General features: G+C 43.1%; 1 protein-coding gene across 1 annotated transcript; it reads left to right on the forward strand.

Annotated features, from left to right (window-relative positions):
* Positions 1 to 1,585: 1,585 nt before the first annotated feature.
* Positions 1,586 to 24,449, forward strand: B3GALNT2 (beta-1,3-N-acetylgalactosaminyltransferase 2; the record flags this gene model as incomplete). Its single annotated transcript, XM_079550025.1, has 12 exons — positions 1,586 to 1,688; positions 9,957 to 10,104; positions 11,177 to 11,277; positions 12,320 to 12,513; positions 14,059 to 14,154; positions 17,944 to 18,054; positions 18,561 to 18,639; positions 19,785 to 19,968; positions 21,538 to 21,663; positions 23,367 to 23,526; positions 23,922 to 23,978; positions 24,315 to 24,449. The coding sequence occupies 12 exons, from the start codon at positions 1,586 to 1,588 to the stop codon at positions 24,447 to 24,449; spliced, it is 1,494 nt and encodes a 497-aa protein (XP_079406151.1).
* Between the last annotated feature and the right edge of the window lie 1,230 nt (positions 24,450 to 25,679).

Genomic DNA, 25,679 nt, shown 5'->3' on the forward strand with positions numbered 1-25,679 from the left:
AATAATCTTATGCTCTCCTTCATCCAACATTATTGAAACTTGTTTAATCAGGGTGAAGTTACCCTTGTGGCTACCCAGCTTCAGCAAGTGGTGGTTGTGGGTTAGATGCAAGACAGCTTGGACTATTAACATCTCCTAAATGCCTTCCCCAAATCAAGAATATTACTATCACATATTGGCCACTGTCCTGCCATGGTAATGACATATCAATTGTTTGAAATCCTCCATGGGATTGTAGCCAAATAATAGATTCCTTGCTGGAATGAAGTATTTCACTCAATTGGTTTTGAGTGCTGTCGTGTTGATGCAGTTCTCTGCCAAAGTGAAGCACCCTCTTGCCTTTATTGGATTAGTAAGGGATTGTTCTGGAAAGCTATGCTGTTATTATACCATGACTTTTTGAAGGAGAACCTCTGCAGGTAAATCTAGTGTTGCACAAACAAAGATGAACCAGGAGGGTTGTTTTCTTGCTTTTCTGAGGCTGAGTGCAAGAACGCAAATCACAGAGAAGAGCCTCATGCATTCCAAGCACAACCGAGCGCAGCCATTCCTGGCAATGGGGCAGGCCTGCACGACCTCACGGCTTCGTGGCTTTGCCATCAGCCACGTAGGAGAGCTGAGCTGCCAGCAAGGGAGGGGCACGTAAAATGGGGACTGCGGCCGCCTGGGAGCTTGCTCCAGGTGCGGCGTCCCTCCTTCGTCTCGCTCTGTGGCACCGCCACGTCTGCCAGCTCTAAGCGCCGTGCCGAGGCATCTTCACCGCGAAGCGCTGATTTAACTCAAAGCCCTTTCTCCTTTACGCGGAGCCGCGCGGAGGACGGGCTGTCAAAGCCCAGCGCTGAGGTGAGATGCCCACACGCAGCCGTGCCACGGGCGCGCTGGGGCGGCGGGGCCGCGGCACTGAGGCGGGCGGCCGACGCCGCGCCTCAGCTCAGCGGCAGCGCGCCCAGCGCCGGGCTCAGCTCTGCGCGGCGCCCCGCCGGATGGTCGCACGAAGATTTTTCCAGACGGCAGAAACGTGGAACGCAGAGCGCGCGGTGCCAGCAGAGCGGTGTGCCAGCAGACAGCCCTCCCTCGGCACGGTTATATAAGGATCTCGCGTCAGCGCTGATGTTTTGGTACCGTGCGTAAATAAAAGTTGCCGTGAGGAGAGAGGGGCCCTGGGGGATTCCCGCGCCGCCCGGTCCCCACGCGCCGTCCGAGGCACGGCTCGCTCCCGACGGCGGGAGGAGACCCGGGGCGGCCAGGTGCGCGGCTGCTGCCCGCCGCGCTCGCGCACGAGGCGAGGCGAAGCCCTGCTCCCCCGGCGCCTCCCCGAGGCAGAGGACGCCGCTCTCCCGCCGCGCCCCCGCCCCGCCGGTCCCAACCTCCCGCGGCATTCTGGGGACTGTAGGCGGCCGCCGCCGCCGCCCGCGCCACCGCCGCCCGCCGGGGCTGGGGCGGGACTGCAGCTCCCAGCGGCCGCGGGGCAGCGGAGCTCGGCCCGGCCCGGCCGAGCGCCGGCGCGGAGAGGAGGAGCCGCGTTCCGCCGAGCGGGCCCGTAGTCCCGGAGCGGAGGGGAAGGGGCCGGCTGCGGCGGCGGCCAATGCGAAACTGGCTGGTGCTGCTGTGCCCCTGTGCGCTTGGGGTCGCGCTGCACCTCTGGCTGCTGCTCAGCTGCCCCGGCGGCCCCGGGAGGCGGCCGGCAGGTAGGGCAGGGGCTGCTCGGAGGCGCTCCCGCGGCGGGACTGGGGCCGAGCGGGGCGGGGAGCCGGGAGCCGCGGCCGGCCGTTAAACGGCTGCCGGCGGCGGCGAGGGGCTGCGGCTGTTTCCAGAGCTGGCTGCCGACCGACCGGCAGCGCGTCCCGCTGCGCGCCGCTCCGGGACGGGCAGCCCGCACCAGCCGGTCCTGCGGGGCGGCGGAGAGCTTCTTATAGGGTTGGGGTGCGAGCCGGCGCGAGTGAAAGCAGAGCCCTAAGGGCCGCGTTGCGTTCTTCGTCGTGCGACCTGTGGTTTTCAGGCCGTGGATCTGCACGGCGGGTGGAAATAAGCGTCTGCTTGGGGAGAAACTTCTGTCAGACGCCCGTAGGTGCTGTCTGGGAGCGTTAAGAAATGTTCTTTTTATAGGATGTCTGGGAAACGATCCGGAGATAACAGCGTATTTTGTCCTCGAGCTCTGTTGAGAGCCCCAGCAGCCCATTGGGTGACAGAGCCATGCTTTGGGGCAGGTTCTGTACGCAGCGGTGCCGAGTCTGCAGGCCTCCAGTACTGCTGGGTACCGCAGGTGTGGGGTGAGCAGGGTGGGAGCTGGGGTGCTCTGGAGACATGGTGTGTGGCTGTGCCTGTGTGCCCCTTATGGAGGTGATTCTAAGTTGTCACAGGAGTTGTTGTTCTCAGGCTGAGGTTCCTCTGGATGCTGGGGGTCACTGTGTCATTCGTCTTCCATGGTGCAGTCCTTGTAAGCTCAGCATGTGGGAGCTGCAGGTGGCTGTGTGAAATCTCATAGAATCACAATCATAGAATCATAGAAAGGCCTGGGTTGAAAAGGACCACAATGATCATCTGTTTTCACCCCCCTTGCTATGTACAGGATCGCCAGCCACTAGACCAGGTTGCCTGGAGCCACATCCAGCCTGGCCTTGAATGCCTCCAGGGACGGGGCGTCCACAACCTCCATGGGCAACCTGTTCCAGTGCATCATAGTGATGTTTTCTGTTGAGATTTCTAAAGCAAATGCAGAGGTTTCTCAGCTTTGGATGGGGAAGAAGCTTTGCTGCTCTGGGATTTCTTGTTAGCATTTGTGTTGGAGTTTGTGCATGTTACCATGAAACTATATTGCATTCAATAGTGCTTTTTTGCTTTTTTTTTTTTTTTTTTTTTTGGTAGAAGGACAATAAGCATGCATTTAGTTTGTGCAAGGGTTGTAGTTAATTGAGTGATGTATCAGTGCGGAGGGAAGGAAAACTGACACTTCTCATAAAAGGTAAATTTCCATCGTTGGTAGAAAAATGCTCAATATGAGATATGTGCTCTCCACAGGCCTGGTTTTCATGTTGTGTTTTAAGGAGGACTCTGCCCTCACAATAAGAATAGATTTGACTGTGGGACAATGTTTTATAGTAGCTGTGACATAGAAACACGTTATCTATGTATTCCCTGGTGTTTCATTTTCCTGTGTAGTGTCTCAACAGTTGCAAAAACTGCCCCAGCACAGATCGAAAGCAATAGAAGAGCAATTCTACTTTTTAAGAAGTTTTTTCCTCTCAGGGACCATTGTGCATGCATACACACAGATGCAGAATGGAAACTTCTATTAAAATCTGATGGCCTGTTATAACAATTATTTACCTTGACGCAACTGACTCACGAACACAAGACTGAAAGAGCCGTCTCTGACTACCCATTGTACTCAACCTTTCTAATAAGCAGCTCTTAATCTTCGTGTTTAAATGGCAGCTCTATAGTCTATATTTATCTAAAAAAGGGTTGGGGCTGCTATATTTGTTCGCTTGGATTTTAATTGCCTTAGAAAGGGCTGTTCCAGGAGCTTATGGTCTTGCTTGTCCTGCTTCTTCTGCTTCTCCTTCATTGGAAGAGCCTCCTTTAATAAAACCTTCTTCCTGAGTGCCCATGTGAAAGGCTGTAGCCTGCCTGCACACTTAGGCCTGCTGTGGCATGTGGTTGTCCTCTGTGTTCATGATGGCTTTCACCCCATTGCTGCAGAAGCCAGTATACTGCCAGTATACTTCTTGTACACTGTACTTATTAACTGGAAAAAGTAAATAGGATCAGCCCTGAGATGAAAGGCACTGTCTGCTGACGTAGTGTCCTGACTCCTGGCTCTCTGCTCCTTTTCTTCACCAGTGAATGGGGCTGTAATTCATGCTTCTGAGCAAGACATGCAAGAAGATGCATTTAGGTTTAACTGAAGTCTGACTGGTTACAAACAGGTTCTATCCAAAGGAAATTTTGTGGGTAGGAAGTTTTGGTTAATTTTTGTAAAAGTCTTGGATAGCAGCTAATTATAAAATGACCTCAGAAACTTGAGAAAGAACAGAGAGACCTGCTTTTCACACTCCATGTGGGTTCATTGCTAATTGTGGGTTTTAATTGATGGCACGATTCTAATTGAGTAGGAAATAAGAGCCTTCAGTTACTGTACCTAATCAAATGCCCCACAGGTTCAGTGTAACAAGCTGCTTTGCTGATGGTAATGCCTTTTCAGACATAATTCCAGTTGTGTTTCTGTGGGTATGTGGCAGCTAAAATGTGGCCCTTGTGGTTCTGTTAAAGTCAGTCTTTTACTAGTGAATATTACGGAGCAGATTAAGAAACACCATTTTTTTTGAAGCTGCTTGTGTGCCATCTGTTGTCCTGTGGTTCAGCACATACTTTTCCAGCACTGTCCTAATGGATCCACATACAGAGTTGGTTAGGCTGGCAATTAGTGACTTGCCTCACAGAATCAGGACCATGTCCTGCATGGACTGGCCTGTGCACTTGTCAGATGAGAGAGCAGGGAGAGCTGAACCCACTGTTGGCTTTTTGACATGGAAATAACAAAAAGTAGAAAAATCATGTGGTTATGAATAAAACTTTGCTTCGTAAGGAGAAATTCTGCCAAAAAGAGAGAACGTTAAGAAGAAATGTTCTTGGCATCTGTTAACCCTGTCTGTCAGAGAGCAGTATATTGCTTGATCATAGAGTTGTTTCATCTTTTGTAGGCATGTTAAGGCTGATTAGTCTGATGGCCTTGGAGATTGAAACTGTCTGGCAGCAGGCAGGCTTGGTGTTGGCTCTCTAGCTGTGTGGTTCTGCCTGAGATGTCCGTTGTTCCCTGCCTCAGTCCATAAGATCTGATCAGAACACTGTTTTCAGAGTTGGGCCAGGCCAAACAAAACCAACTCTCTCACCTTTGATGAGCATAATTGTCAATCCAATATTTGTCAACTGAATTGGGATTTTTTTTATTTATTTTTTTTTTTTTTGAGTCTTGCAACTGTTCTGTCTGATACATTGCAAACTCCTGATAAGCAACATTAGAAATGCATTTTAATGCATTTTGGCATTAGAGCAAGAGCCAAAGGATGCCCACCAGTTGTGTCATAGCTGAGCAGCCAGGCTTGTGGCTGAAGGAAGCTCTTCTAAATTGCCTACTGACTAGGACAGCCACAAGGAAGCAAGCATCCTTCTCTGGGAGCTGGCTTTTGTACTCAGAGGTTGGTAATTACTCTTCAACAGGTAAAGGTGCTGCTCATCACTTCAGGTGTCGCAAAAAGGATTTGCTTTGTTCCTTTTGCTTCTACACTTTTGAGGCTTGGCCTGGAATAGTGTGAGTGCTGTATGGTGTTCAGAGCACTGTCAGCCTGCCAGTATTGCAACTGCTGCTTTGCAATGCTATAGGACCCCACTGTTCTATTTCCTTAAAGGAATTACATTAATGTAAAATAAATAAATAAATCTTCTGCCTGCAGAGGTTTTCCTCATTGAATCCATAAGTGCTTAAAAGCTTGCTTAAAGGCTTGTCTGTGTTAAGGAGTACCACGCTCCTGCAGAGAAGAGTGTGTGCACTTCTTGTTGGTTTTTAGCTCTGGTTTAACGTAGGTCCTGCAATGAGGTCATGCAGCTCTGCTCGCACAAAAAACTGTAATGCAGACGAGCTACAGCAGATTACTTTAAGTGAAGAAGTTTAGAGGTGGAGAGAGAGCTGCTTTTGCTCTTTGGTTTGTTCTTTTTCTGTGTGTGTCAGCACTCTGTGAATACAAACCTTCTTTATATTCAGTTAATTCCTTCCTCCGTGTTTGTTTGGATCTTTCAGAAAGCAGCACAGATGAGAAAGGCATTTAAAAGCAGGGATACATCTCCAAAGTCACAAGAATAGGCAAAGATAACACCTGGATTTGTGGGGGGTGTTCCTTTGGAGTCTTACAAAGTGGATTAGTTGAGAATATTCTTAACTTCTGAGCAGCCTACCTAGTTCTGTCTGTTGACAGACCTGCACAAGTGGGTGGCTGCAGGATGGCAGAAGGCGCAGAGCCCAGCATTCTGCACAGCTGGCTTCGTCCTGCAGTTGCCAGCAGAGGATTACTGCCTGATAGTGCAATGAGGCATGCGGTGCCGGGCCTCTGTAGGCGAGAGCTCCAGGTGGGTCTCTTCTTTGTCCGGTTCCATGAAATGTGTTGGTACTGGGTCACTTTGGGGCCTGTGCTCCTGGTAAAACTTGTCTGAAAACATCGTGCAGATTTAGTAGTTGCTCGGGGACTCATCAGTAGAGATGCATGCAGCAAGATCACGTTTACTTTGTTTATTGACAAAATCAAGCTAAATGATCTCTCAATCTTTTCATGTCCTTGTAATGGCTGTAAATATAATTAACAGCTTAGCTTGACATTTTGTTGAGAGTCAGTCTCGCAGGAAGGAGAGATGCTTGTTAATATTTGTAGTGTGGGAAATAATACTTCTGGAGCTGTTGGCTGCAGATGAGGTGGTTCACATCCGAGTAGGGCCAGCAGGCCGACTGGTGGCAGCGACCTCTTCCCACAGTCACCTCATCAGGAGGCGCTGCTTTGTTTTCAGCCTCATCTTCTAAGGGCACATCTTTGTGCTGTATGGACCTATTCCCCTCCTCCTGCATTTCTTCCCGACTTTGAACCGTTGATAGCTCTCAGTCATGTTTGACAGACAGGTGGAGGTCACAAAGACTGGTGTTTTCCCCAGGTTTCACATCCTGTGCCAGCTTATGGCAGGTCGTACTGAGGTGAACACTGCGCCAGCAGAGATACGTGTTTGGTCAGACGTCAGAGAATTATGTGGGAGCCTGTCCTTACAAATACCCCAGCCTAAGAAAAGCTGCTGAAAGAACTAATTAGGCGTGTGGCACAAGATTCTGGCAGGCTGGGCTTCTGTCGTTCTTAGTGCTGACAGAAGTACTCGTTATGGTTTCTGTGTAGAACAAAACAGATCTCAGTGGCTGGGAAACAGGCTGCCTCCATTCACATCTTCATAGTCTTTGCTGTGGGATAACGGGCTTAAGCAAAGTGTCAGTGAAAGCAACTTGTGCCTGATGCTGGGAGAGTGTGGGGTAGGCACTGCACGTTTGGCTGCTTACGCTTTACTGAGAAGTCCTTGGCTGCTTGATGCACCTGCCACGCAGACCTAAGAATTCCAAAGCAAGGCAACTAATGGGAGCGTGGCCTTTTAACTGAAAAAAAGCTTTCCCTCCTGCATCCATTCAGTTGGTGGCACTTTTAGGATTTAACATGGAATGTGATATATAGTCTTCCTGTTGTTGTTCTTCTGGTTTTCTTTTCATGTCTGGTTTTTCCACAGTTAGCAGGCCTGTAACCACATGCCTGTAAAGTACTTTCTCTGTGAAGCAAATGGGAGTGTAAGTAGTGCAAGGTGGCAGAGACTTGCACTGGATCATGCAGAGAGCCAGTAGCATAGCTAACATTAGGCTTCTGCTCACCTTCCTTCTCCATCTTCCACCAAAAAAACCAACATGTTTGCAGTTTTCCCGTTGTTTTGTAACTGGAAATTGTAATGGCTTAGTTGTCTTGTACAATCAATGCAAGTTGAGAGTGATACAGTAGATATGTATTTTTTAAGCTTGTTCTTAGTGCTTCACATTTTGGCCTAAGAATGCACAAAAATAGAAGATATGATAATTCACTTTGGTCCCCAGTGTCAAGTATTGATTTCTTATATAAATACTTAGTTACTATTGACTTGGAGGTCAGCATTGTTTTCTTGTGACTTATGCTGCATCAGATCATGTAAGTGACATGTCTAAATTGTATGTGTAAGTGAATAATAGCCTCATGGTTTTTTCCCCCCACCTTTCTGACTTTTTCTTGCTCTTTTTTGATAGTACTAATTCAGAGAGAAACATCTGAATCTGTTTTCCAGAAAGCTTAGCAAGTATTGTTACTACTTCTCAGCAGAAAGTAGAAGCCTTTGCTACCACGTAAGGAGCTCATTCATCAAAGTTTTGAAAAATTAAGCCTTCCTGTGGCCTTTTTCTTTTTTCTTCTTTCTTCTTTCTTTTCCATTCTCAATGGTTTTAAAACTACAGCAGCATACCCTCAAGGGCAGAAAAGAAAATCTTCTGAGTATGGGCTGCTGTAACACTACCTTACAAAGCTAAGAGACTGCCTAAAACAGGAGAACTGTTCTCAGTGCGGTAGGATACTGATTCTGAAGCATCTGCTATATTAATGCTGTTCCCACGTGAATGGTTCATAAGACAAAGCTTCACTCATTTTGAAATATAAACTGAATAAAAAAACTGTATTTTTGATTCAAGTAGGTTTTTGTTTTGTTTTAATTGATTGATGCCAACTTTTGGTATTCTAAATCAAGTCATCCCATGGACATCTGTGCAGAGTTTCATTTTTCTTAAATTTTGGTTTGGTGAAATTGCTCTGCTTTGAATTAAAAGTGATATTTTAAAAACAGGATCTGTACAAACAGTGTCTAATGTGCGCTCAGAAAACACGTGTGTCCTCCTGTGAGATTTGTGCTGGAGGCTTGCAGCTAAGGCTGTTGAGAGAATAATCACAGGAATGTGTGAGAAAGAGCTATGAGACCTTAGAGGAATTTGTTGCAATGTTGTAGTCTTAGAGACGTGTGGCTGTATCATGTACCTCTGTTGTGGAGTTGTGGCAGATCTTGGTTATTTAGTAGCCTTTGAAGACTTGCAGGGATTCCAGGCAGTCAGTATTTAGCAGCCTACTGGAAGGCTAAAACTGTGTTTGGATTGAATGATGTGTTTCATTCACAAGTTTTTCTGTGTGTTTTATAGGGCAACCAGTTTGGACTTAGCTCCATCAGCACACAAATAATATTCCTGAACCTTGCCACCCATTCAGTCTGCCATTTCTATACGAGGTATAGCAGTTAACTGTAGTGAAAAACTGATGCTGAAGAACGGAAATAATGGATCACTGCTTGGGTTTAATTCCTTTTGAGTCTAAGCTGATGTAAACTCTTCTCAATATGTTAATGCTTAGCTTCAGTTACCGATAAACTTGCCAGCGCAAGTTCATTTAAATAATATGGAACTTAAACCTTCTTTTCCCTTGAAAATCACTATTTGCATGCTCAGAACAGAAATATTTAGTGGGAAATAGACTGAGAAAGATTTGCCTGTGGAAGCACCACAGTCTACATGCCCTGCTATTGTGCTGTCCTAGGAATCAGTAGCAGAGCACTGTTTTATTTGGCTGTGGGATTCAGGTCTCAGGTGCAATTCATTATGAACACACCCTAGAGCAAAAAAGTATTTTTCTCCAAGTCTGGATGTTGATTGAGCTACTTCCCTGGCTGTTCTCAGGTTTTGTGATCTCTAAGTTAAACCAGCACAAGCTAAACCATGGATTACAAGTGTTGGCTGTGATGTCCAGAGACTCTGTGCAGGGATGTCAGACCCTGTGTGAAGGCACACGGTGCTGCCCAGCTTCGAGCAGCTGGAAACAACAGGCCTTGGCGTGGTAGAGTGAAGTGGTGAAGCTGAGGGGTCCAGCAGCCTTAAGAACAAACAGAGGAAAAATTGGCATGTTTTTGAATCTGACAGGCTTGGTTTAAATATTTCTTCTTCTGGGTAGAATCATGGTGAATTATAACAGTGAAGGCTTTGTACCAGGTGCCCAGGCTTTAGAATAAAGAAGTGCCTGCAAGCAAGCAGGAGGCTCGAGCTCCCATGAGACTGGCAGAGTACACAGTAGGACCTTGTACCTTACCCACAGGATTTCTGACCTGCTTTGTTCATTCCAGGAGTGTTTTTACAGATTGATAGCGAAGGTTTTGGTGTGCTGAAGATGTTTTCCTGTTTCTGAACCAAGAATGCAACAGTAATTTTATCTCTTGTTTTTAGTGTTTCAGGTGCTCGGTACTCTTGCTTTTGATGTGCATTTTAATTACTGCTTGCAGCTCAGAATCGTGCATGTAACGTATCTGTTGTTACTTTATATTTCTAGGTCCACTGGCCTTCTTTCCTCAGTGGAAGCTGAAACATTATGATGTTGTTGTAGGTGTTCTGTCAGCTCGCCACAATCATGAACTGCGCAGTGTTATAAGGAACACTTGGTTCCAGCACTTGAAACAACACCCAACACTGAGCCAACGGTAATCTCTAGTGTTTCAAACTTTTGGGGCTGTGAAAACAATATTATGCATAAATCTCTTGATTTAATCATTTTTTAAAAAAGGATTTCCATTTTTTCCCCTTCATTTTGAGCATCTTATGTTCCGATCATTTTAAAATCTGCTTAGTGCTGTATAAAAATACCGCTTGTTGCGGGCTGGAACTGTTTTATACAGGAAATTCTAACTGTACAGCTGTATACAGAAACTTTTGATGGTTCAACTGCTCGCTGCTGTTCATTTTTACAATTAATTGCTGTTGTTCATTAGTGATGTATCAGACTTTCCCTTTTCCACGTTGCAGTGTCTGCTTTGTATGGTATGCAGCTTGACTTGCTTAGTAACCCAGAATACTTGAAAGCAAGCACAATTGTCTTTGGTGAGAGCACCACAAAATGTTTTTAACAGCTTCAACTGTGAAGTTGAGATAAAGTTTAGGTGTATTTCCCACTGACACAAGTGTACCAGCAGTACCCTTCCTGACCACTCACATAGACCTGTCAATCTGCAGACCAGATGTTTTTTACTGAGAAAATTCTGCAGTTCATTCCTGGAGTCACTGTGAAGTTTATAGGCCTCCCCTCTAAGTACCTGCCTTATACTGAAAGCCATTTGCTGTTCACAAATCTGGTGTGCTGTACAGAGTGAAGCATAGCCGCTTTGATCATCTGAAAATGTGACCTTTCATGGCTTAGATGGAATCTGAGGAGGATATTTAGCTGCTGAGTGAAAGACTGGGTGGAGGTCGATGCTCTTGCTGGTTGTACTGCTTATTGTCTCCTGACTTGCACTGTCAGGACTGGGGCTGAAAACAACCATCCCGATCCTGGTGGCCAGTATTCCTGTGCCCTTGTGTAAAAGGCTGTTCTGTGTTTGCAGCTGAGCCCCCACACAGGGATTCATACGGTTTCTGTATGCAGAGACCCTCATTGTTGATCTTAAGGGGTTTTAAATCTTAATCTTGGGGAAGGTGGGCCGCTGTGATCAAATAAGTTTATTGAAGGTGAAGGGAGGAGGGAAAAGAACTGGTGTTAATAAAACCAAATTATTTTAGTGTCCTTGTGAAGTTTATAATAGGTGCACGTGGTTGTGCTGTGCCAGTGGAGGACAGAGAAGACCCCTACTCCTGCAAGCTTCTGAACATCAGTAATCCAGGTATAGAAGTTAACTTATAAAAATTCTATGATCTGAACTAGAAATGATCACCTTTTATGAAAATAACTTGAGGTGCTTAACTGAGATGGATAGTCCTTAAATGAACGCTGCCTAGAATTTGCTGTCCTGACGGTCACATAACCTTCCTGTAAGTGCCAAGTGCAGGCATGGAGAGGGGAGGTCTTGAGGGTGTGAAGGGGAGGCTGTTGGATTCTAATGGATTTGCATTCTTCTTGTATCAAGGAATGGTCTCTCCCATGTGATATATTTTTATTATACATTTTTTTACTATATCCCTGTGTGAAATCAAGTTGGAGAGAGCTTCGGTGACGCAGTCCAGTACCATACATGAGTGCAGACAGTAGGAAGGCAGGAAAAGGCTCTGTTGGTGAAATGAGTTCCAAGCAAGTCTGGCTGATAGAAATAAAGAAGCAAAGTGAAATGCTGCCTTACAAAAATACTTTAACTAAAATTACAAATTTCTTCCTGACTTTTTTTTTTTTCTATTTAATTTTGCTCTTTAATTACGAGTTATCTAAGGACAGCCTGGCTGTGGAGCCAGAGTAATTTCTGTAACCTTTGGATATGAATAGCATAACCTCTGCTTAGCCAGTCTCCCAAGAATAACCATTGCCTCAGGGCACGGGGGAGGGCATAATGCTAAAACAGGCAGCCAAGTTGAGCAAAAATTTATGCCATTTTGGTACATAATTATTTTAATATATTAATACACAGACATATACATGATCAAGAAGCATTTATATCTTCACCTTGTGAATTTATTGTTTTCTCTGTGGATGCATAGGCATTGGCTTGCTATTGCTGGTAACCTGCAGACTGCTGCATCACTGGGAGTTTCTCCTTACTGCAGTCTGCAGTCAGCTGTCTTTTCTTCTCCTCCAGCACTTGGTTATCCTTGTGCACTTGCCAGCCATGGAAGCTAATCAGCATGCTTTGCATGTATCCAGGTGCTTTGTGTATATGCAGTTCCAGAGCTATGAAATCTTCTCACATTATCTCTGTCCCTTCTTTCTTCATCTAGTTTTGAATCAGGAAATTGAAGCATTCAGCCTCCCTGAGGACACACCTTCTGTGCTATCTGAGGACAGAGTTGTCAGCGTGAACTTCCGTGTGCTTTACCCCATTGTCATCACCAGTCTTGGGGTCTTTTATGAAGCTGATGGGGTGGGATTCCAGAGGAACATCACTGTCAAACTGTACCAGGCAGAACATGAGGTAGAACATTGCACTTCTCTTTTACAAGTGAACTGAGGCATATTGTCTGTATTGCAAACTTATTTCTTACAGAAAGCAACATGCTGTGTTGGTGATTTAGAAGAGCAATACTTAAATGGCAAGCACAGGAATTATATTTTACTTCAGTTGCATCATAAATTCTTATTTCACACCTATATATATGCAGTACAGGTGAGAAAAAGAAAAGGAAATTAAAACAGTTTCATAAAGTGCTATGAGTAAATTTAAATGCTTTTTGAACGAACACTAATAGCTAATTCCAGGCTACACTTCTGGTTACATTTGAGATTCTAAAATATTAATAGGTATTAAGGAATAAAAAAAAATCTGTTAAATACATGTAAAACACATGCCCAGAAAAATGCATTGACTTTGGGACAAAGATATGCAGTGTATGTCTGAATTTTTTCTTGTCTATTCTTTGGCATTTTGGCTTTTTTTTTTTCTTTTTTTTTTTTTTTTTTTTTTCTGAAAGTGCTGCTTTTTACAGGTAATGAGCTTCCCCTTATGCGATTCAAACAGTGATAATTCCCCTAACTTCTAAGCTCGGATGTGGGCATAACACACACATAATTTAGTGTCTAGTGGGAAAAAAAAATGATTGAGCATAATCAGGAAGCACTTCTGTGCTGTGCAAGTGACAGAGCGCTGGCACAGGTTGCTCCAGCCTCCCTGGAGATCTGCAAAAGCTACCTGCATGTGGCCCCAGGCACCCTGCTCTGTGTGTCCTGGCTGGAGCAGGGGATAGAGCACATGGAGCTCAGAGGTTCCTTGCTAACCTCAGCCGTGCTGTGATCCTGTGGTGTTCACTGCATTTAATATTTTGCATTTGTCTTTCGTAATAATTTGGTGGGTCAGTGTCAAGGCTCATGGCAGTAATACATTAGAAAGAATTGTAAATTTAAGAAAATAATTAAAATTAAGTGCAGAAAATATACCGAAGTATGACTTTTATGAATGAATAATGAGAGGTGGTTTTATAATACAAAAAAAAGGTATAATATAATCAGATTTATGTTTGCTAAATGGTAGAATACTAAATGTTAGCACAGATCAAGTTATTAGGCTGTTAGGTTTTTACTTCCAGTGAAGGTGAAAAATTAGTATCATAGGAAAGCTTGGAGACTTTTCTAAAGATTGCAAATCTGGTGATGCAGCATCTTTATGTCGCTCTTTTACGACCTAAGAGCTGTTCGGTGGCCTATTTAATATAGTCCTAATTAAGTTTTAGGGGACAGCATCCTCTGTTGCAAATAGCAGTCAGCTATTTAAACAGAAGATAGGAAGTCTGTTATCTGGGACACTGAGTCTTCCAGATGATCTGCTGCCTTGGCTGGATTCTGGTTGAGCTCGCACTCTTGTTGCTTGCTTCCCTCTCTTCAGTCCAATGCTTGAATGCCATGGGGTCTCATAGGAAGACAGTTTTCAGTAATCTTTATAGATGCCCTAAGTCTGTTTCCATTGTAACTGAGATGATGAGATTTGCCTAATCTCACAGCACTTTACTGCCTTTGTTGTTCACAGGAAGCTCTCTTCAGTGCGCGCTTTAGCCCACCAAGCTGTGGAGTGCAAGTGAACAGACTGTGGTACAAGCCAGTGGAGCAGTTCATTTTGCCAGAGGTATGCCTGGTGTCAAAAGTGCCTTCAGTTCTTTTAAGTTAGCCAGAGTGATTGACTAATAGAACTGACCTATGCTTGAGGCAGAAAAGGGCAAGTGAAAACCTCTGGTTTCTGGTATTCATATTTGGGGTCCAGAATTTCTTTTTCACCATCTTGTTTACCACCAGTTGTTAAAAAGGAAAATGCGATTAGTTGGAGAAGATGTTTCTGCTTCCAGTGTCTTGGACACAACAGTGGTGTGTTATGGTCACAATGACAGTGTTAGCCAAATAGTTATTAAGATGTGCTTACTTAGATCCCCTGAAATTTCAGTAGTTGTGTTTCTGAACAACATTGGCAAGGAAATTGTTCCATCATTGAATCACGCAGGAAAACTTCAAGGTCTTTGGTAGAGTCTTGTGAAAATATAAGCTGGAGGATGTGGCACAGTGTAGGCTGTGGGTTTTCACATGGTAAAACTTGTATTTTAAAACATGTCAACATTCTGTGGCTGTGCCCCTCAGAAATTTGGGAAAGACCTTTATTCTAGGCAGTAATGACAGTACTGGCATTCTCAATTGTCCTGAGATACCATTAGCCAAGCTGTCACGGCCAGGGACTGAAGGGTTTGTTTGTTTGTTTTCTTCTTATTGGCTTTGAGAGGTGCAGTCCAAGACGGGTTTTGGTATAGGGCTCTAGTTGTGGCAGCTTGGGAAGGAACGTGATCAAACACAGAGGAACAGAATATACAAAGGAAAACATTCTGATATTGTTACAGAGAAAGGTTAGTGAATACAAGTTGATTCAGAATGAGGATTCCAGTTCAGTAGATCCTCCTGGGTCCAGGAATTTTTCCTGTTGGACCAGCAGCACCACTTTTAATATGTCAACTGCCATTTTACGCTGTTTTTCTTCATTTAAGTATTCTTCTATACGATTGGGTCTTTGCTGCTATTTACATAAGTTGTCTTTGGGTCTGGGTTGTTTTTTATGGCAGAAGTTAAATGTTGTATGAAAGAATATAATGAGAGAGAAAACTGAAGGGGAGGGAAGACATTTGGGCCAGTTTCATCCCTGATTTGTTTCCCTGGCTCTGTACAAATGACTGCATTTGGAAGCCCGCTCCTCTTAAGAGGGCTGCTGCTGATTAATTGGTTTGTCATCTTAATCAGGTTTTAGACTTTTTTTTTTTTAGTGTTGCTTCCTCAGTAATTTGCTGGTATAACGAGGAAGACTTACTCCTCTTAGTCTTTGTTCTGAGACATTAAAATTCTAGGCAGTTGTAATTTGGGTATAAATGACTGCATTTTTTGTGAAAGGCAGATGGGAAATATTTCATTTAGGAAGAGGATATTAGCATTCATTTATTTCTTTGTGTGGGCATCCTTAATCTGATATATGTCATGCGCTGAATGCTTACAGGATAACGTGATGTTTCTAATGTAGATTAATACGGTTTATGCACAGCATGTCGTCTTCTGTGGTAGTTAAGATGCTGAAGCATAAAAGATGATTCAGAAGAGAGAGAACGCCCACGTGTTCCTACCTACTTCTTTAGCAGTAAATTTAGTGAGCGGTTTAATTATCACAAGATGGTTTCTGAGACAATATCTATTCTCTGCCCTCGCACCTTCAAGAATTAATGGATCGCACAAACTGCTGAAGAGCTTCATTCATCTTCCAACTCAAGTGCTGCTCTTTCTCCTCATCTGGAGGAAAGGGAGAGAAATACAGCACCGAAGAAGCATCTGGCAAGCCAGATTGCTGGAGGCTGAACTGATCGTTCCAGTTTGCAGCGACTGTGGGCACAGAAGAGCAGCACCACCAGCAGATAACTAAAACTCACATGTGGGGTTCCTACAGCCAAGTCCTGGCAATGCGTTTGTGTTGACAAAAAGCCAAAGGCCACTTGCATGAGATTGGAACTCTGTGCCATATGTATTCCATACCACTGACGGGGAGTAGCTGGAGAGACAAGAAGGACAGTGCTGTTTACCATTAGGAAAGGAGTTTGGCAGGGCTGCATCACGTCAGTACACCTGTTCCATATTCACTGTAATTGCTGCTGTGTTCTGGCAACAACAAGGTTGGAATTTAAATGGGGAAAAACAGATGATGTAGTCTCAGGTGTGCCACTAATGCTTTGCTTTCAGCATTTTTGGGCTTCAGTTTCCATTAAACAGCTTAGAGTAAGAATAGCTGAAGGCTGAAGTAATTAGAAAATTTGCTTACAAGTCTCCCAACCTGGAAAGTAGTGATAGTTTCTAGCTTTAGAACGTCTTGCATTTAGGGTTCACTGGTAAAAATGGATTAAGACTCCTGGTACATGTTTGAAGTCAGTAATACTGAACAGTAAGAATTTTAATGTTGTAACATTTCTGATTGCTGAATAGTGAAAGGACTTAGAAGCTTACTAAACAACTGAACAGTGGTTGTGTCTTCATATGAGGCATAAAAGTGGGATTAAAGCCCAGTCCCTACTTGAAAATGAAAATAAGTTAGAATGGTGGATGACATCCTCTGCAAACACGGAAATTCAGTGTATGGGTTTCACTGTGCGTGGATGTTTATGAGTCCTGGTACTAAGAAATGTCTTAGTGGCCCATTTGGTTTGATAACTGACAGGTAATTGAAGAAGCGAGGGAAAGATATTGAGCATGCAAGTCGGGCTTGAGTGAACACTGACTAGCTCTGTTATTAGATTATAAAGCTGACATTATAAATAATAGATGTGAACCTTCTGAAATATGCAGCTGTAATTAACTTCTGAGACTGTTGCAGATGTTAAGACCTACTTCTGGAGAAAAGCAAAGAATCGAGCAGGGCTGTAAGCTGGACATGGTAGGTTGTCAGTAACTGGAGGGCTTCTGGAAAAGATGGACAAGGAAGCTTAAGTGGGATAAAGCTGGGAGGCTGGTAAAATTAAATAGAAATGCATCTACAGATAGCTGAAAGATGTTGTTTCTGTTCTGAGGCCCATACGACGTACCAGGGTTTTTCCTATGAAACTGGGAGAAACAAAACTGAACGCACTCATCATTTAGCAATCAGGAGTGTAATATCCCTGCAACTCCACACCACCTTGTGATTAAGGTGAGATGATTTAAAAGAAAGGAAGAAAGAAAATATACTATTGCCACCACTCTTAGCTGTTCAGCATACCACTTGTTCTTCCTAGGGGTCTTTGGGAAGTCTTATATTACATAGGTAATAGTTGGACTGCTGAAGGATGAGTTTCAAGTTGAGATAAAGTGCTTTTAAATGCAGTATATTTTTTTAAAGGAATGACATAAATTAAGAGTTAAAAATATTCAGTTTCGAAGAGATTCAGTTATTTTTCCTTCTCCTTTCCCTGCCTGCCAAGATGACATGCCAGAGTTCTGTGACTACAGTGGTTTGTGACAGCTTTGCCAGGATAAAGATGGCACTGTTTTCCTTTGGGTGTTGCTGATGCTCGAGGCTCTGATCTCTGGTTATAGCAGATAACTAAAAAGCAGCACTTATTTCCAAATCTGTTTTAACGTACGCCTTGCTGATGTTAAAAAGGCAAAGGCTTTTGCAGTAGAGATTTCTGTTAAAAATTTAATGTTCCTAATTCACATTCATGATTAGTCCTAAAAGCATGGTTGTATTACTGAGTTTCACAGATGCATTTTTCTGAGACTTTTTTTGAAGTATAAGTAAAACATTTATGTTGTGTTCAAGCTGTCCATTCTGTGAAGTTGACTATTTTAAAAAAATCCACACAAAACTCTTTAATTTTTTAAAGTCTTTAAATACCTGCATAACCACCTCCTGCTCTCTTAACAGAGTTTTGAAGGCACCATTGTATGGGAGAGCCAGGATCTACAGGGCCTTGTTTCAAGAAACCTTCACAAAGTGATGGTGAATGACGGAGGGGGTGTTTTCAGAGTCATTACAGTGAGTCAGCTTATCTTCTCTTCCACCACGTTTCCACTTTTCCTAGAACTCTTACAACTTAGTGTCTTGCTTTCCTGCATTTCTCTATAAAACATGAATTCAGTTGGGCCTCTGACGTCTCGGAGCAAAAGTTTGCTTTACCCAGGAAAAGAACCAGGGCATACAAGAAATGATGCCAGCATGGGACATGTTCTTGTGTTTTGAGTGCAGTTCAGCCATTGCCTTTCAGTAGGTGATGAAATAAGTATAATTGTGATGCCCGTTGTTACTGTGGTTTTGGATTCAGGGTGCACTAGTTTTAAGTGAAACTTTCAAAAATGCCACAAAATTTTACAGTTCAAAATCCTACTCTTTGTCTTTCATTATGCAGGCACCTAAACCAGAATTGTTTTCAACTCATTCCATTCTTAGTTTCCAGGAAATTTCATGCCCTAAAATCAGTGGAAAGCAGATCAGTAATGAGAGTTTAATTAATTTGTTTCTTTCCATGATTGTGTCCTCGACAGGCAGGGGAAGGGCTGTTGCCACATGAACTCACAGAAGGTGTGGAGGGGATAGCAGGTGGTTTCATCTACACTATTCAAGGTAAGTTTTCAGACAGCACTGCGTTGATGTTATTATAAAACAGGAACTTTAAGTTACTTTTCTGAGGTAAATTAATGCTCACTCTATTAACTTGATCAGCTTATTGTTTCCACTAAAAGCATTATTTCTTTTTAATGCTCAGCATCAGTGTCCTGCCGTGCCTTCTTTGTTTGCCATTTGCCAGCTGCTCCGATTGACTTTAATCTCATTGTCTTTTTATTAACAGAAACAACATTTTTCAGTAGTCTGCTCTGTCCTTGTTTTCTGTAACCCAAACCCAAGTTTAAAACTCTGTGTGCAATGTGGTCCTCAGGAGATCTTTCCTTGGTGATGTTCACATTTGCTCCCGTCCTGCTACTTTCAGAATTATTAAAGTTTGCTATCAAACTAACAAGCAGCAGTTACCTAATGCAGCCTGCTTCTTCACTGCTGTTGTTTCACACCTATTTCAGCAGAACATTCAGAGACTCTGTAAGGGCCCTTTCCAATTTCTTAAGATTTTGGCTGTATCATACTGTAATATATTCTCATCTGTCCATCATAGCCAATACAGGCAATGAGTTTCAGTGTTACTCCAGTCTTTTTGTAGCTAGATACAGCAGTATAGCTGGGCAGTCTTCTCATCTTGTCTTTTGTGTAGAAACATAAACTGAGATGTGCTAAGGCCCATCCCTCCCGATGTTGGATAAGTTCCTCAGTGCAACAAACTCTTCTTACCAAGAAGTTCAGTATTGCAAGATCTTTTTAGCTTTTACCTACAGTCAGGTATGTGGTGAAGTTCAGCAGAGACCAACTATGCTACATCAAAACAAGGCCAGTTTAGTTATCTTTAGCAAAGGATATTTTCTTTGTTTTGAGGTTTCTGTAACAGTAACAGAGTAAACTCTGCTGGTAAGAGTAACAGTGAACAGCTTTTTGCATTGAACAACTTTAAAAGGTCGAATTCTTTTGTTACTGAAGAGTACTTTTTTATTTGTTCTGCAACTTTTAACCTCATATACATTTTAAAATTGATTGTAGGACTTTTGTAATCTCATTAAACACCTTTTCAGATTTGTCTGTATGCTGCATATGATCCAAAAGAAATATGTAAAATATTATGTAGGTACGCATCTTTGTTTAACAATGGCTGCCGCTTCTTTCAGAAGGTGATGCTCTGTTAAAAAGCCTCCATACTCGCCCAGAAAGGTTTACAAGTCACATAAAAAGTCTTGAGAAGGAAGATACTTTACTGGAGGAAGAAAGCAGTACCTATGATGATATTGTTTTTGTAGATGTTATTGACACTTACAGAAACGTTCCATCTAAACTACTGAACTTCTACCGATGGTAAGTTGAAAGAATGGTGTTTTCTCTTAGGAACCTTGTTTGTAGTGTGAGATAATCCAGCATATTATATTATATGACACTTTCACAAAGTGCATACCTTATGTGATTTCCTTCATCTAGCTGTGCTTCTTTCTCACAGTTTTGAGGCACATAGTATATCTAATGAATAAAGTATTTGGTGCCTTAAATGAGTGTGACTGGCAAGGCAGACCTTTCTGCTCTAAGAGTCCAGGTGACAAAATTGTTGTGTCTTTGAATTTCTTTTGTTTCTGAGCATGCAGTTTTACTTTTCTAAAGGATGTTTTTTGGCCAGCTTAGAGTTAGACCTTAGAGTTTCAGTTCGTGCCTGTTGCCTCTTGCCATTTTGTTGGATACAACTGAAATGAGCGTGGCTCTGTTGACTTTACAGCCTCCCTTTAGGTATCTGTAGATGCTGATGAGAGCCCTCCTGAGCTCCTTTTCTTCAGGCTGAACAGTCCCTGTTCTCTCAGCCTTTCCTCATAAGAAAGATGGTCCAGTCCCAGATTCTCTTAGTGGCCCTGCACTGGATGCTCTCCAGCCAGTATATTCGTGTCTCTTGACTGGTTAGCCCCTGGACTGGACGCTGTCCTTCAGTTCTGTTCTCAGCCATGCTGAATGGAGGGGAAGGACAGGAGGATTGCATAGTGTGGGGAAGAAAGGGTGAGAGGAAGCATTTTCATAATATATCATCTGTGTTATTCTGAGACAACTGTTTCAATTAATTGATCCTGAATGGAGTAAGAAGGATAGCTGAGTTTTAGCTGCTGGCGAGATTCTACATTTCTTTAACAAATGTCGTGGTTAAGAATGTAACTGAAAACTGAAACATGCTTTCAGTTCTAAAAAGGGAGATTAAATGTTAAAGATGTAGATCTCAGTGATCATTTCTTAAAGGTTAGCAAAATCTTCAGGATTTAGTACTGTAAAACTTAAGGAAAATGCTTTCCTGTCTGAAATTACTCTCTGAAACAAAGTTAGATTAAACCAAGGAATAATCCCTAGAGTCTCAAGCTTTGGTTATTTTACAGATGACTGATATTTCAGACAGTTTCAAATAGTTTTTTTCCTATTAGAAGCATGCTTTGTAGAGGAAGCCTAAGTACCAGGTTGTTTCCTCAGGTGTTCTGTGTAACTCCTACAGCTGTACTGCCCTTGAACTGACCATCTCATCCTGAAGAACAGACCACTAACTTTTAACAGCTGTGTGGCCATCATTACCAGGGATTCATATCCTTCTGTGGCCAATACTCCTTAAGGCAGATTTATTTGTAAATCCCCCATCTGTACTGGAGAACAGAACAGAACTGCAAGATTCTTTTCTGCAGATCTATGCCATAAGATCATTATAGGGTGCAGCTCCACCTCCTTTTGATAGGACACGTAGTAAGCTGTAGGCAACAGGGGAACTCTTTATAAGCTAGTTGAGGGAAAGCAATGTCTTCACTTATCTCTTCCTTTCTCCTCTGCTCCCCAGAAAAAACCCTTGTGAAGTGTTTTGTTGTATAACTGTGGGCTACAGCCAAGCAACTCATCACTTTTCTGTTACAGGACAGTTGAAACAACAAGTTTTGATTTGTTGCTGAAGACGGATGATGATTGTTACATTGATTTGGAGGCTGTTTTTAACAGGATAACACAGAAAAAATTGGACAGACCAAACATTTGGTGGGGAAAGTGAGTTGTTTTTGCTTTTTTGCTTTTTTTTTTTTTTTTTTTTTTTTTTTTTTAATAAGTCATGTACTGGGAGGGAGATTTGGAGAAAATCTTTTCTATATAAGTAATGTTTTCATGTGTAAATTCTCTAATAGTCACAGTCTCCTGGTAAGACAAGTGTGAGATGAAGAAAGCTGAAATCCGTATAGAAAGTACAAAATGAGCAGCAAGGCCTTTACCCCTCAGTTTGAAGGAGGTATATAGGAGGGCTGCACCTCTCCTGTCCTGTCAGTGGAAAATGAGAGGTGATGGCCTCAAGTTGCACCAGGGGGGATTGAGGTTGGACATGAGGAGAAACTTCTCTGAAAGAGTGGTCTGGTACTGGAATGGGCTGCCCATAGAGGTTGTGGAGTCACTGTCCTTGGAGGTATTCAAGGAACATTCACGTCATGGTACTTAGGGACATGGTTTAATGGGAAGTACTGGTGGTAGGTGGACGGTTGGACTGGACAATCTTGGAGGCCTTTTCCAACACTGGTGATTCTGTGATTTTATGTGGTCTGAAGTGGATTGTGGTGTCAGCTGTCTTTTGTCTGCTGGGTGCTTTACATATCAACTTCAGCTGTGAATGTGGACTCTGATCACAGGTCTGCCACACAGCTGTAATCCCTCAGTTACAGAGCTGGTGTCTGAGGCGACAGTTCATAGAAGCCCACACAAAGTGTTAGTTTATACTTACGACTAAATTCAGCAATTCTTGAAGCTGCTTGCAAAAAGCACAGAGAACCTGCTGCATTGACACAGTTATGCCAGTTAGCTGAGAGCGCATGAGAGACTTGCAAGGCAAGTGTTCTATCAGTCTTTTCCTGAAATGTACAGGAGGGCATTCCTGACACAGCAGTCAGATGGGGTCAGCAGTACGGTGTGCTGCGCTTCTGGCTTCCTGCAGGTGTCTGGTAGTAAATAAAACGTCCCCTAGAGGAGGCAACTGCCAAGACGTGTTTGTGGTAGAGTGATGGCGGCCTTTGTTGAACAGCTGCTTTGTTAAGCTCCGTTTGGAAAAGCGCACAGAGGAGGGGGTGACTCCCAGAAAGCTTCAACAGTAAATCAGTGTTGAGAAAATAAAGCTCTGTCCAGTGTTCCTTTCCAAGAGGTGTTTCTTCCTGTAGCTGTGACTAAGTTACTTTGGTCTAGCAGGGCACTTTTTGGTAGACTATATAAAATACAGTACTATATATTGTGGGTTGTTTTTTTTTTGTATTTTTTTAAAGCAGTCATTAGTTTGATCAGGAAGATAGGATGTGTAACTGTGCTGTAACTCTGTGCCTGTTGGAGGCACTGGCTCTGTGTGGTACTGGTAGCCAGGTGCAGTTGAACACAGATGTGGCTGTTTGTTAGAGAATGCACTTAAGGATGCTGTTATGTTTCCTGGATACAAACACAGCAGTACTGCAGCCATGTGAGAGACCTGACCGTTGGTGCTACATTCATTTCTGTTCAGAGAACTTCCTGTTACTACCCAAGATGAGAACCAGACAAAAACTTCACTTTCAAGGGTGGTGTTGGATTAGGTACTGTGCTCTAGAGGAACGAGGCTATCTGGACACTATTTTGGACCGCCTTCTACTTCGTCCTCTTAGTATTGCTTTTTTTTTTTTAGTAATAGTTCATAGGTTTCACAGAGAGCTTTGTATAAATACCTCACAGGTTAATGTGGTTTTCAGTTTCAGACTTAACTGGGCAGTTGATCGAACTGGGAAATGGCAAGAGCTGGAGTACCCAAGTCCTGCCTATCCAGCCTTTGCTTGTGGGTCTGGCTATGTTATCTCCAAAGACATCGTTGAGTGGCTGGCAAGCAATTCTGAAAGATTAAAGACTTACCAGGTATTAAAACTATGATTCAGTTCTATCTTAGGCTGGTTAGAGGAGCAGCACGTAGTGTTGCTGACTTGGAAAGAACACTGCTCAAGTATGTGCTGGATTTTCCTGGTTTAATGCTTTGGCTTTTTGTAGTGCTTTGGCTCACCGTACTTAGTGATGTTTTAGCTCCCATCACAGCTGTTTGGGACCGAGAAGCTCTGGTATGGTAATCTTGGTGGGGCTTTTTTTTGTACTTTTTCCCTTGTGGAAACAGTTTGCTGCTTTTTCACAGAGAAGTGGGAGGATTATTGGAACACCTGTAAACTACTCAGGCACAACTTTTTGTAGTTAGTCTTTTTTATGTAGGTGTGGGCTTTAGGCCTTCCTGGTGCAAATGCTTTTGTCGTGTTTTGTCTCAGGGTGAAGATGTGAGTATGGGCATCTGGATGGCAGCTGTAGGACCCAAGCGATACCAAGTAAGTCTGCAGAAATTCTCTGATCTTATGGAAAGAGAGGATGACTGTTAGAATGAATAAAACAGGAGAAACGTTCTCTTTTTCCTTTTACAAAACTTGAACCTGCTACTAGATCAAAATCCAGAAAGCACTTGTTAAAACCAATTTAAAGAACAAAACCACACCCCAAACAACCACATCCCCCTTCAAGTACTCCAAAAAGCTCCAGCAGTTGAAGAAGGAATGTACAGCTCCAACTGGTGAAACTTCTTAGCAATACATTTGGCACACAAAGAAAACCTGATTCTTGGAAATACCTTCTAAGAAAAACTACTGAAATCACTGTCTCTCTAACAGGATAGTCTCTGGCTGTGTGAGAAGACCTGTGAGAGTGGCATGCTGTCTTCCCCTCAGTACTCCCCACAGGAACTGAGAGAGCTCTGGAGAGTAAAGGAACTGTGTGGAGATCCTTGCAGATGTGAGGAAAGATAATGGGCTTACATTGGCCAACATCGTAGCGTATACCGATGGTGGAAAAGCGTACACTGGGGTTCATTCCTTGAAGAAAATGGAACATTGAGGTATCTTTTATTGTTGGGTTTCAACTGAAGTGTGACGATATTTGCACATCCCTTTTGATAATTACAAGTGGACTGAAACTATTCAATTTCTATAGTATAGATGTTGATCTGACAAAAACCAAAATGTTTAAGATAAAAATTTCCTTTTTATATAAGAAGTCAAAAACCTACTTGTAATTAATAAATGCAGATAAGAATGCCAACCAGCCTGTCTTTTGTAAATTTAAGTACTACTGATTTAACTCTGTATAGAGCTGTACCAGGATCCCAGAGGAGCTGTGCTTAGTACCAGGGCAGCTGGTCAGTTGTGCTGCAGCAGGTTCCATGCTGTTGGAGGGGCTGAGACAGCGAGGGTTTGGGATTTATCTTATGCTGTTCAGTTTGTTTAAACCGTTGTCATTTTAGATTAAAAAAATAAAATCAAAGTCTGCTTATACCAAATCTTGAAGTTCTACAAACCTAGCCTGATGAGGTGGGATTTCTGATAGCTCAGTGTGCTATTTATAAACCTGGGGGTGCACGAGTGGAAGTAAAATACTACTGAGGAATAGCACAGCAGAGAATGTAAAATAAATAGCAATGCCCTGCAGTATGCTGAGAACCTATTTATATACTGTGGTATGTTAATACTGTAGGTAGAATTATGGTTTGTCACGTTTTAACTTTAAATATTCTAAGGCTGTGTAGATACTTCTGCAATTACTGCTGATTTACTTTCATTTGCTTTAAGTTCTTTGGAAATAAGTGAAAACAGAAAGAGCAAGTAGCTTCTTTCAGCACAGGACTAGTTTTATCCTAGAGCTACTTTAAGCAAAGATATCACAACTTGATCCTGATGTCAGTTCAGTAAAAACAAATTCTCACTGCCGCAGGGGGAAGGAAGTATAAAATAACGGCCAAAGGGTTACCTGGAGATTTATTTAATGGAAGAATTTAAGCGCTGTTTATTTGGTTTCTCTTACATAAGACACTCCAATCAAAAGTAAAGGCTTTCATGGAGACCACTACTAAGCTTAGGAGCTGGCAGTATTACCACTGAACCCTCTGCTACCACCTTCTCCCAGACGTGGTCAGGCACAGGTTGCACACAGGTCTGCAGACGCTCCGTGACGCTTCTGCAGTTCCAGTGTTGGCTTTTCCT

This window comes from Tetrao urogallus (genome assembly GCF_951394365.1).
Source record: "Tetrao urogallus genome assembly, chromosome: 2".
In the NCBI taxonomy this organism is placed as follows: domain Eukaryota; kingdom Metazoa; phylum Chordata; class Aves; order Galliformes; family Phasianidae; genus Tetrao; species Tetrao urogallus.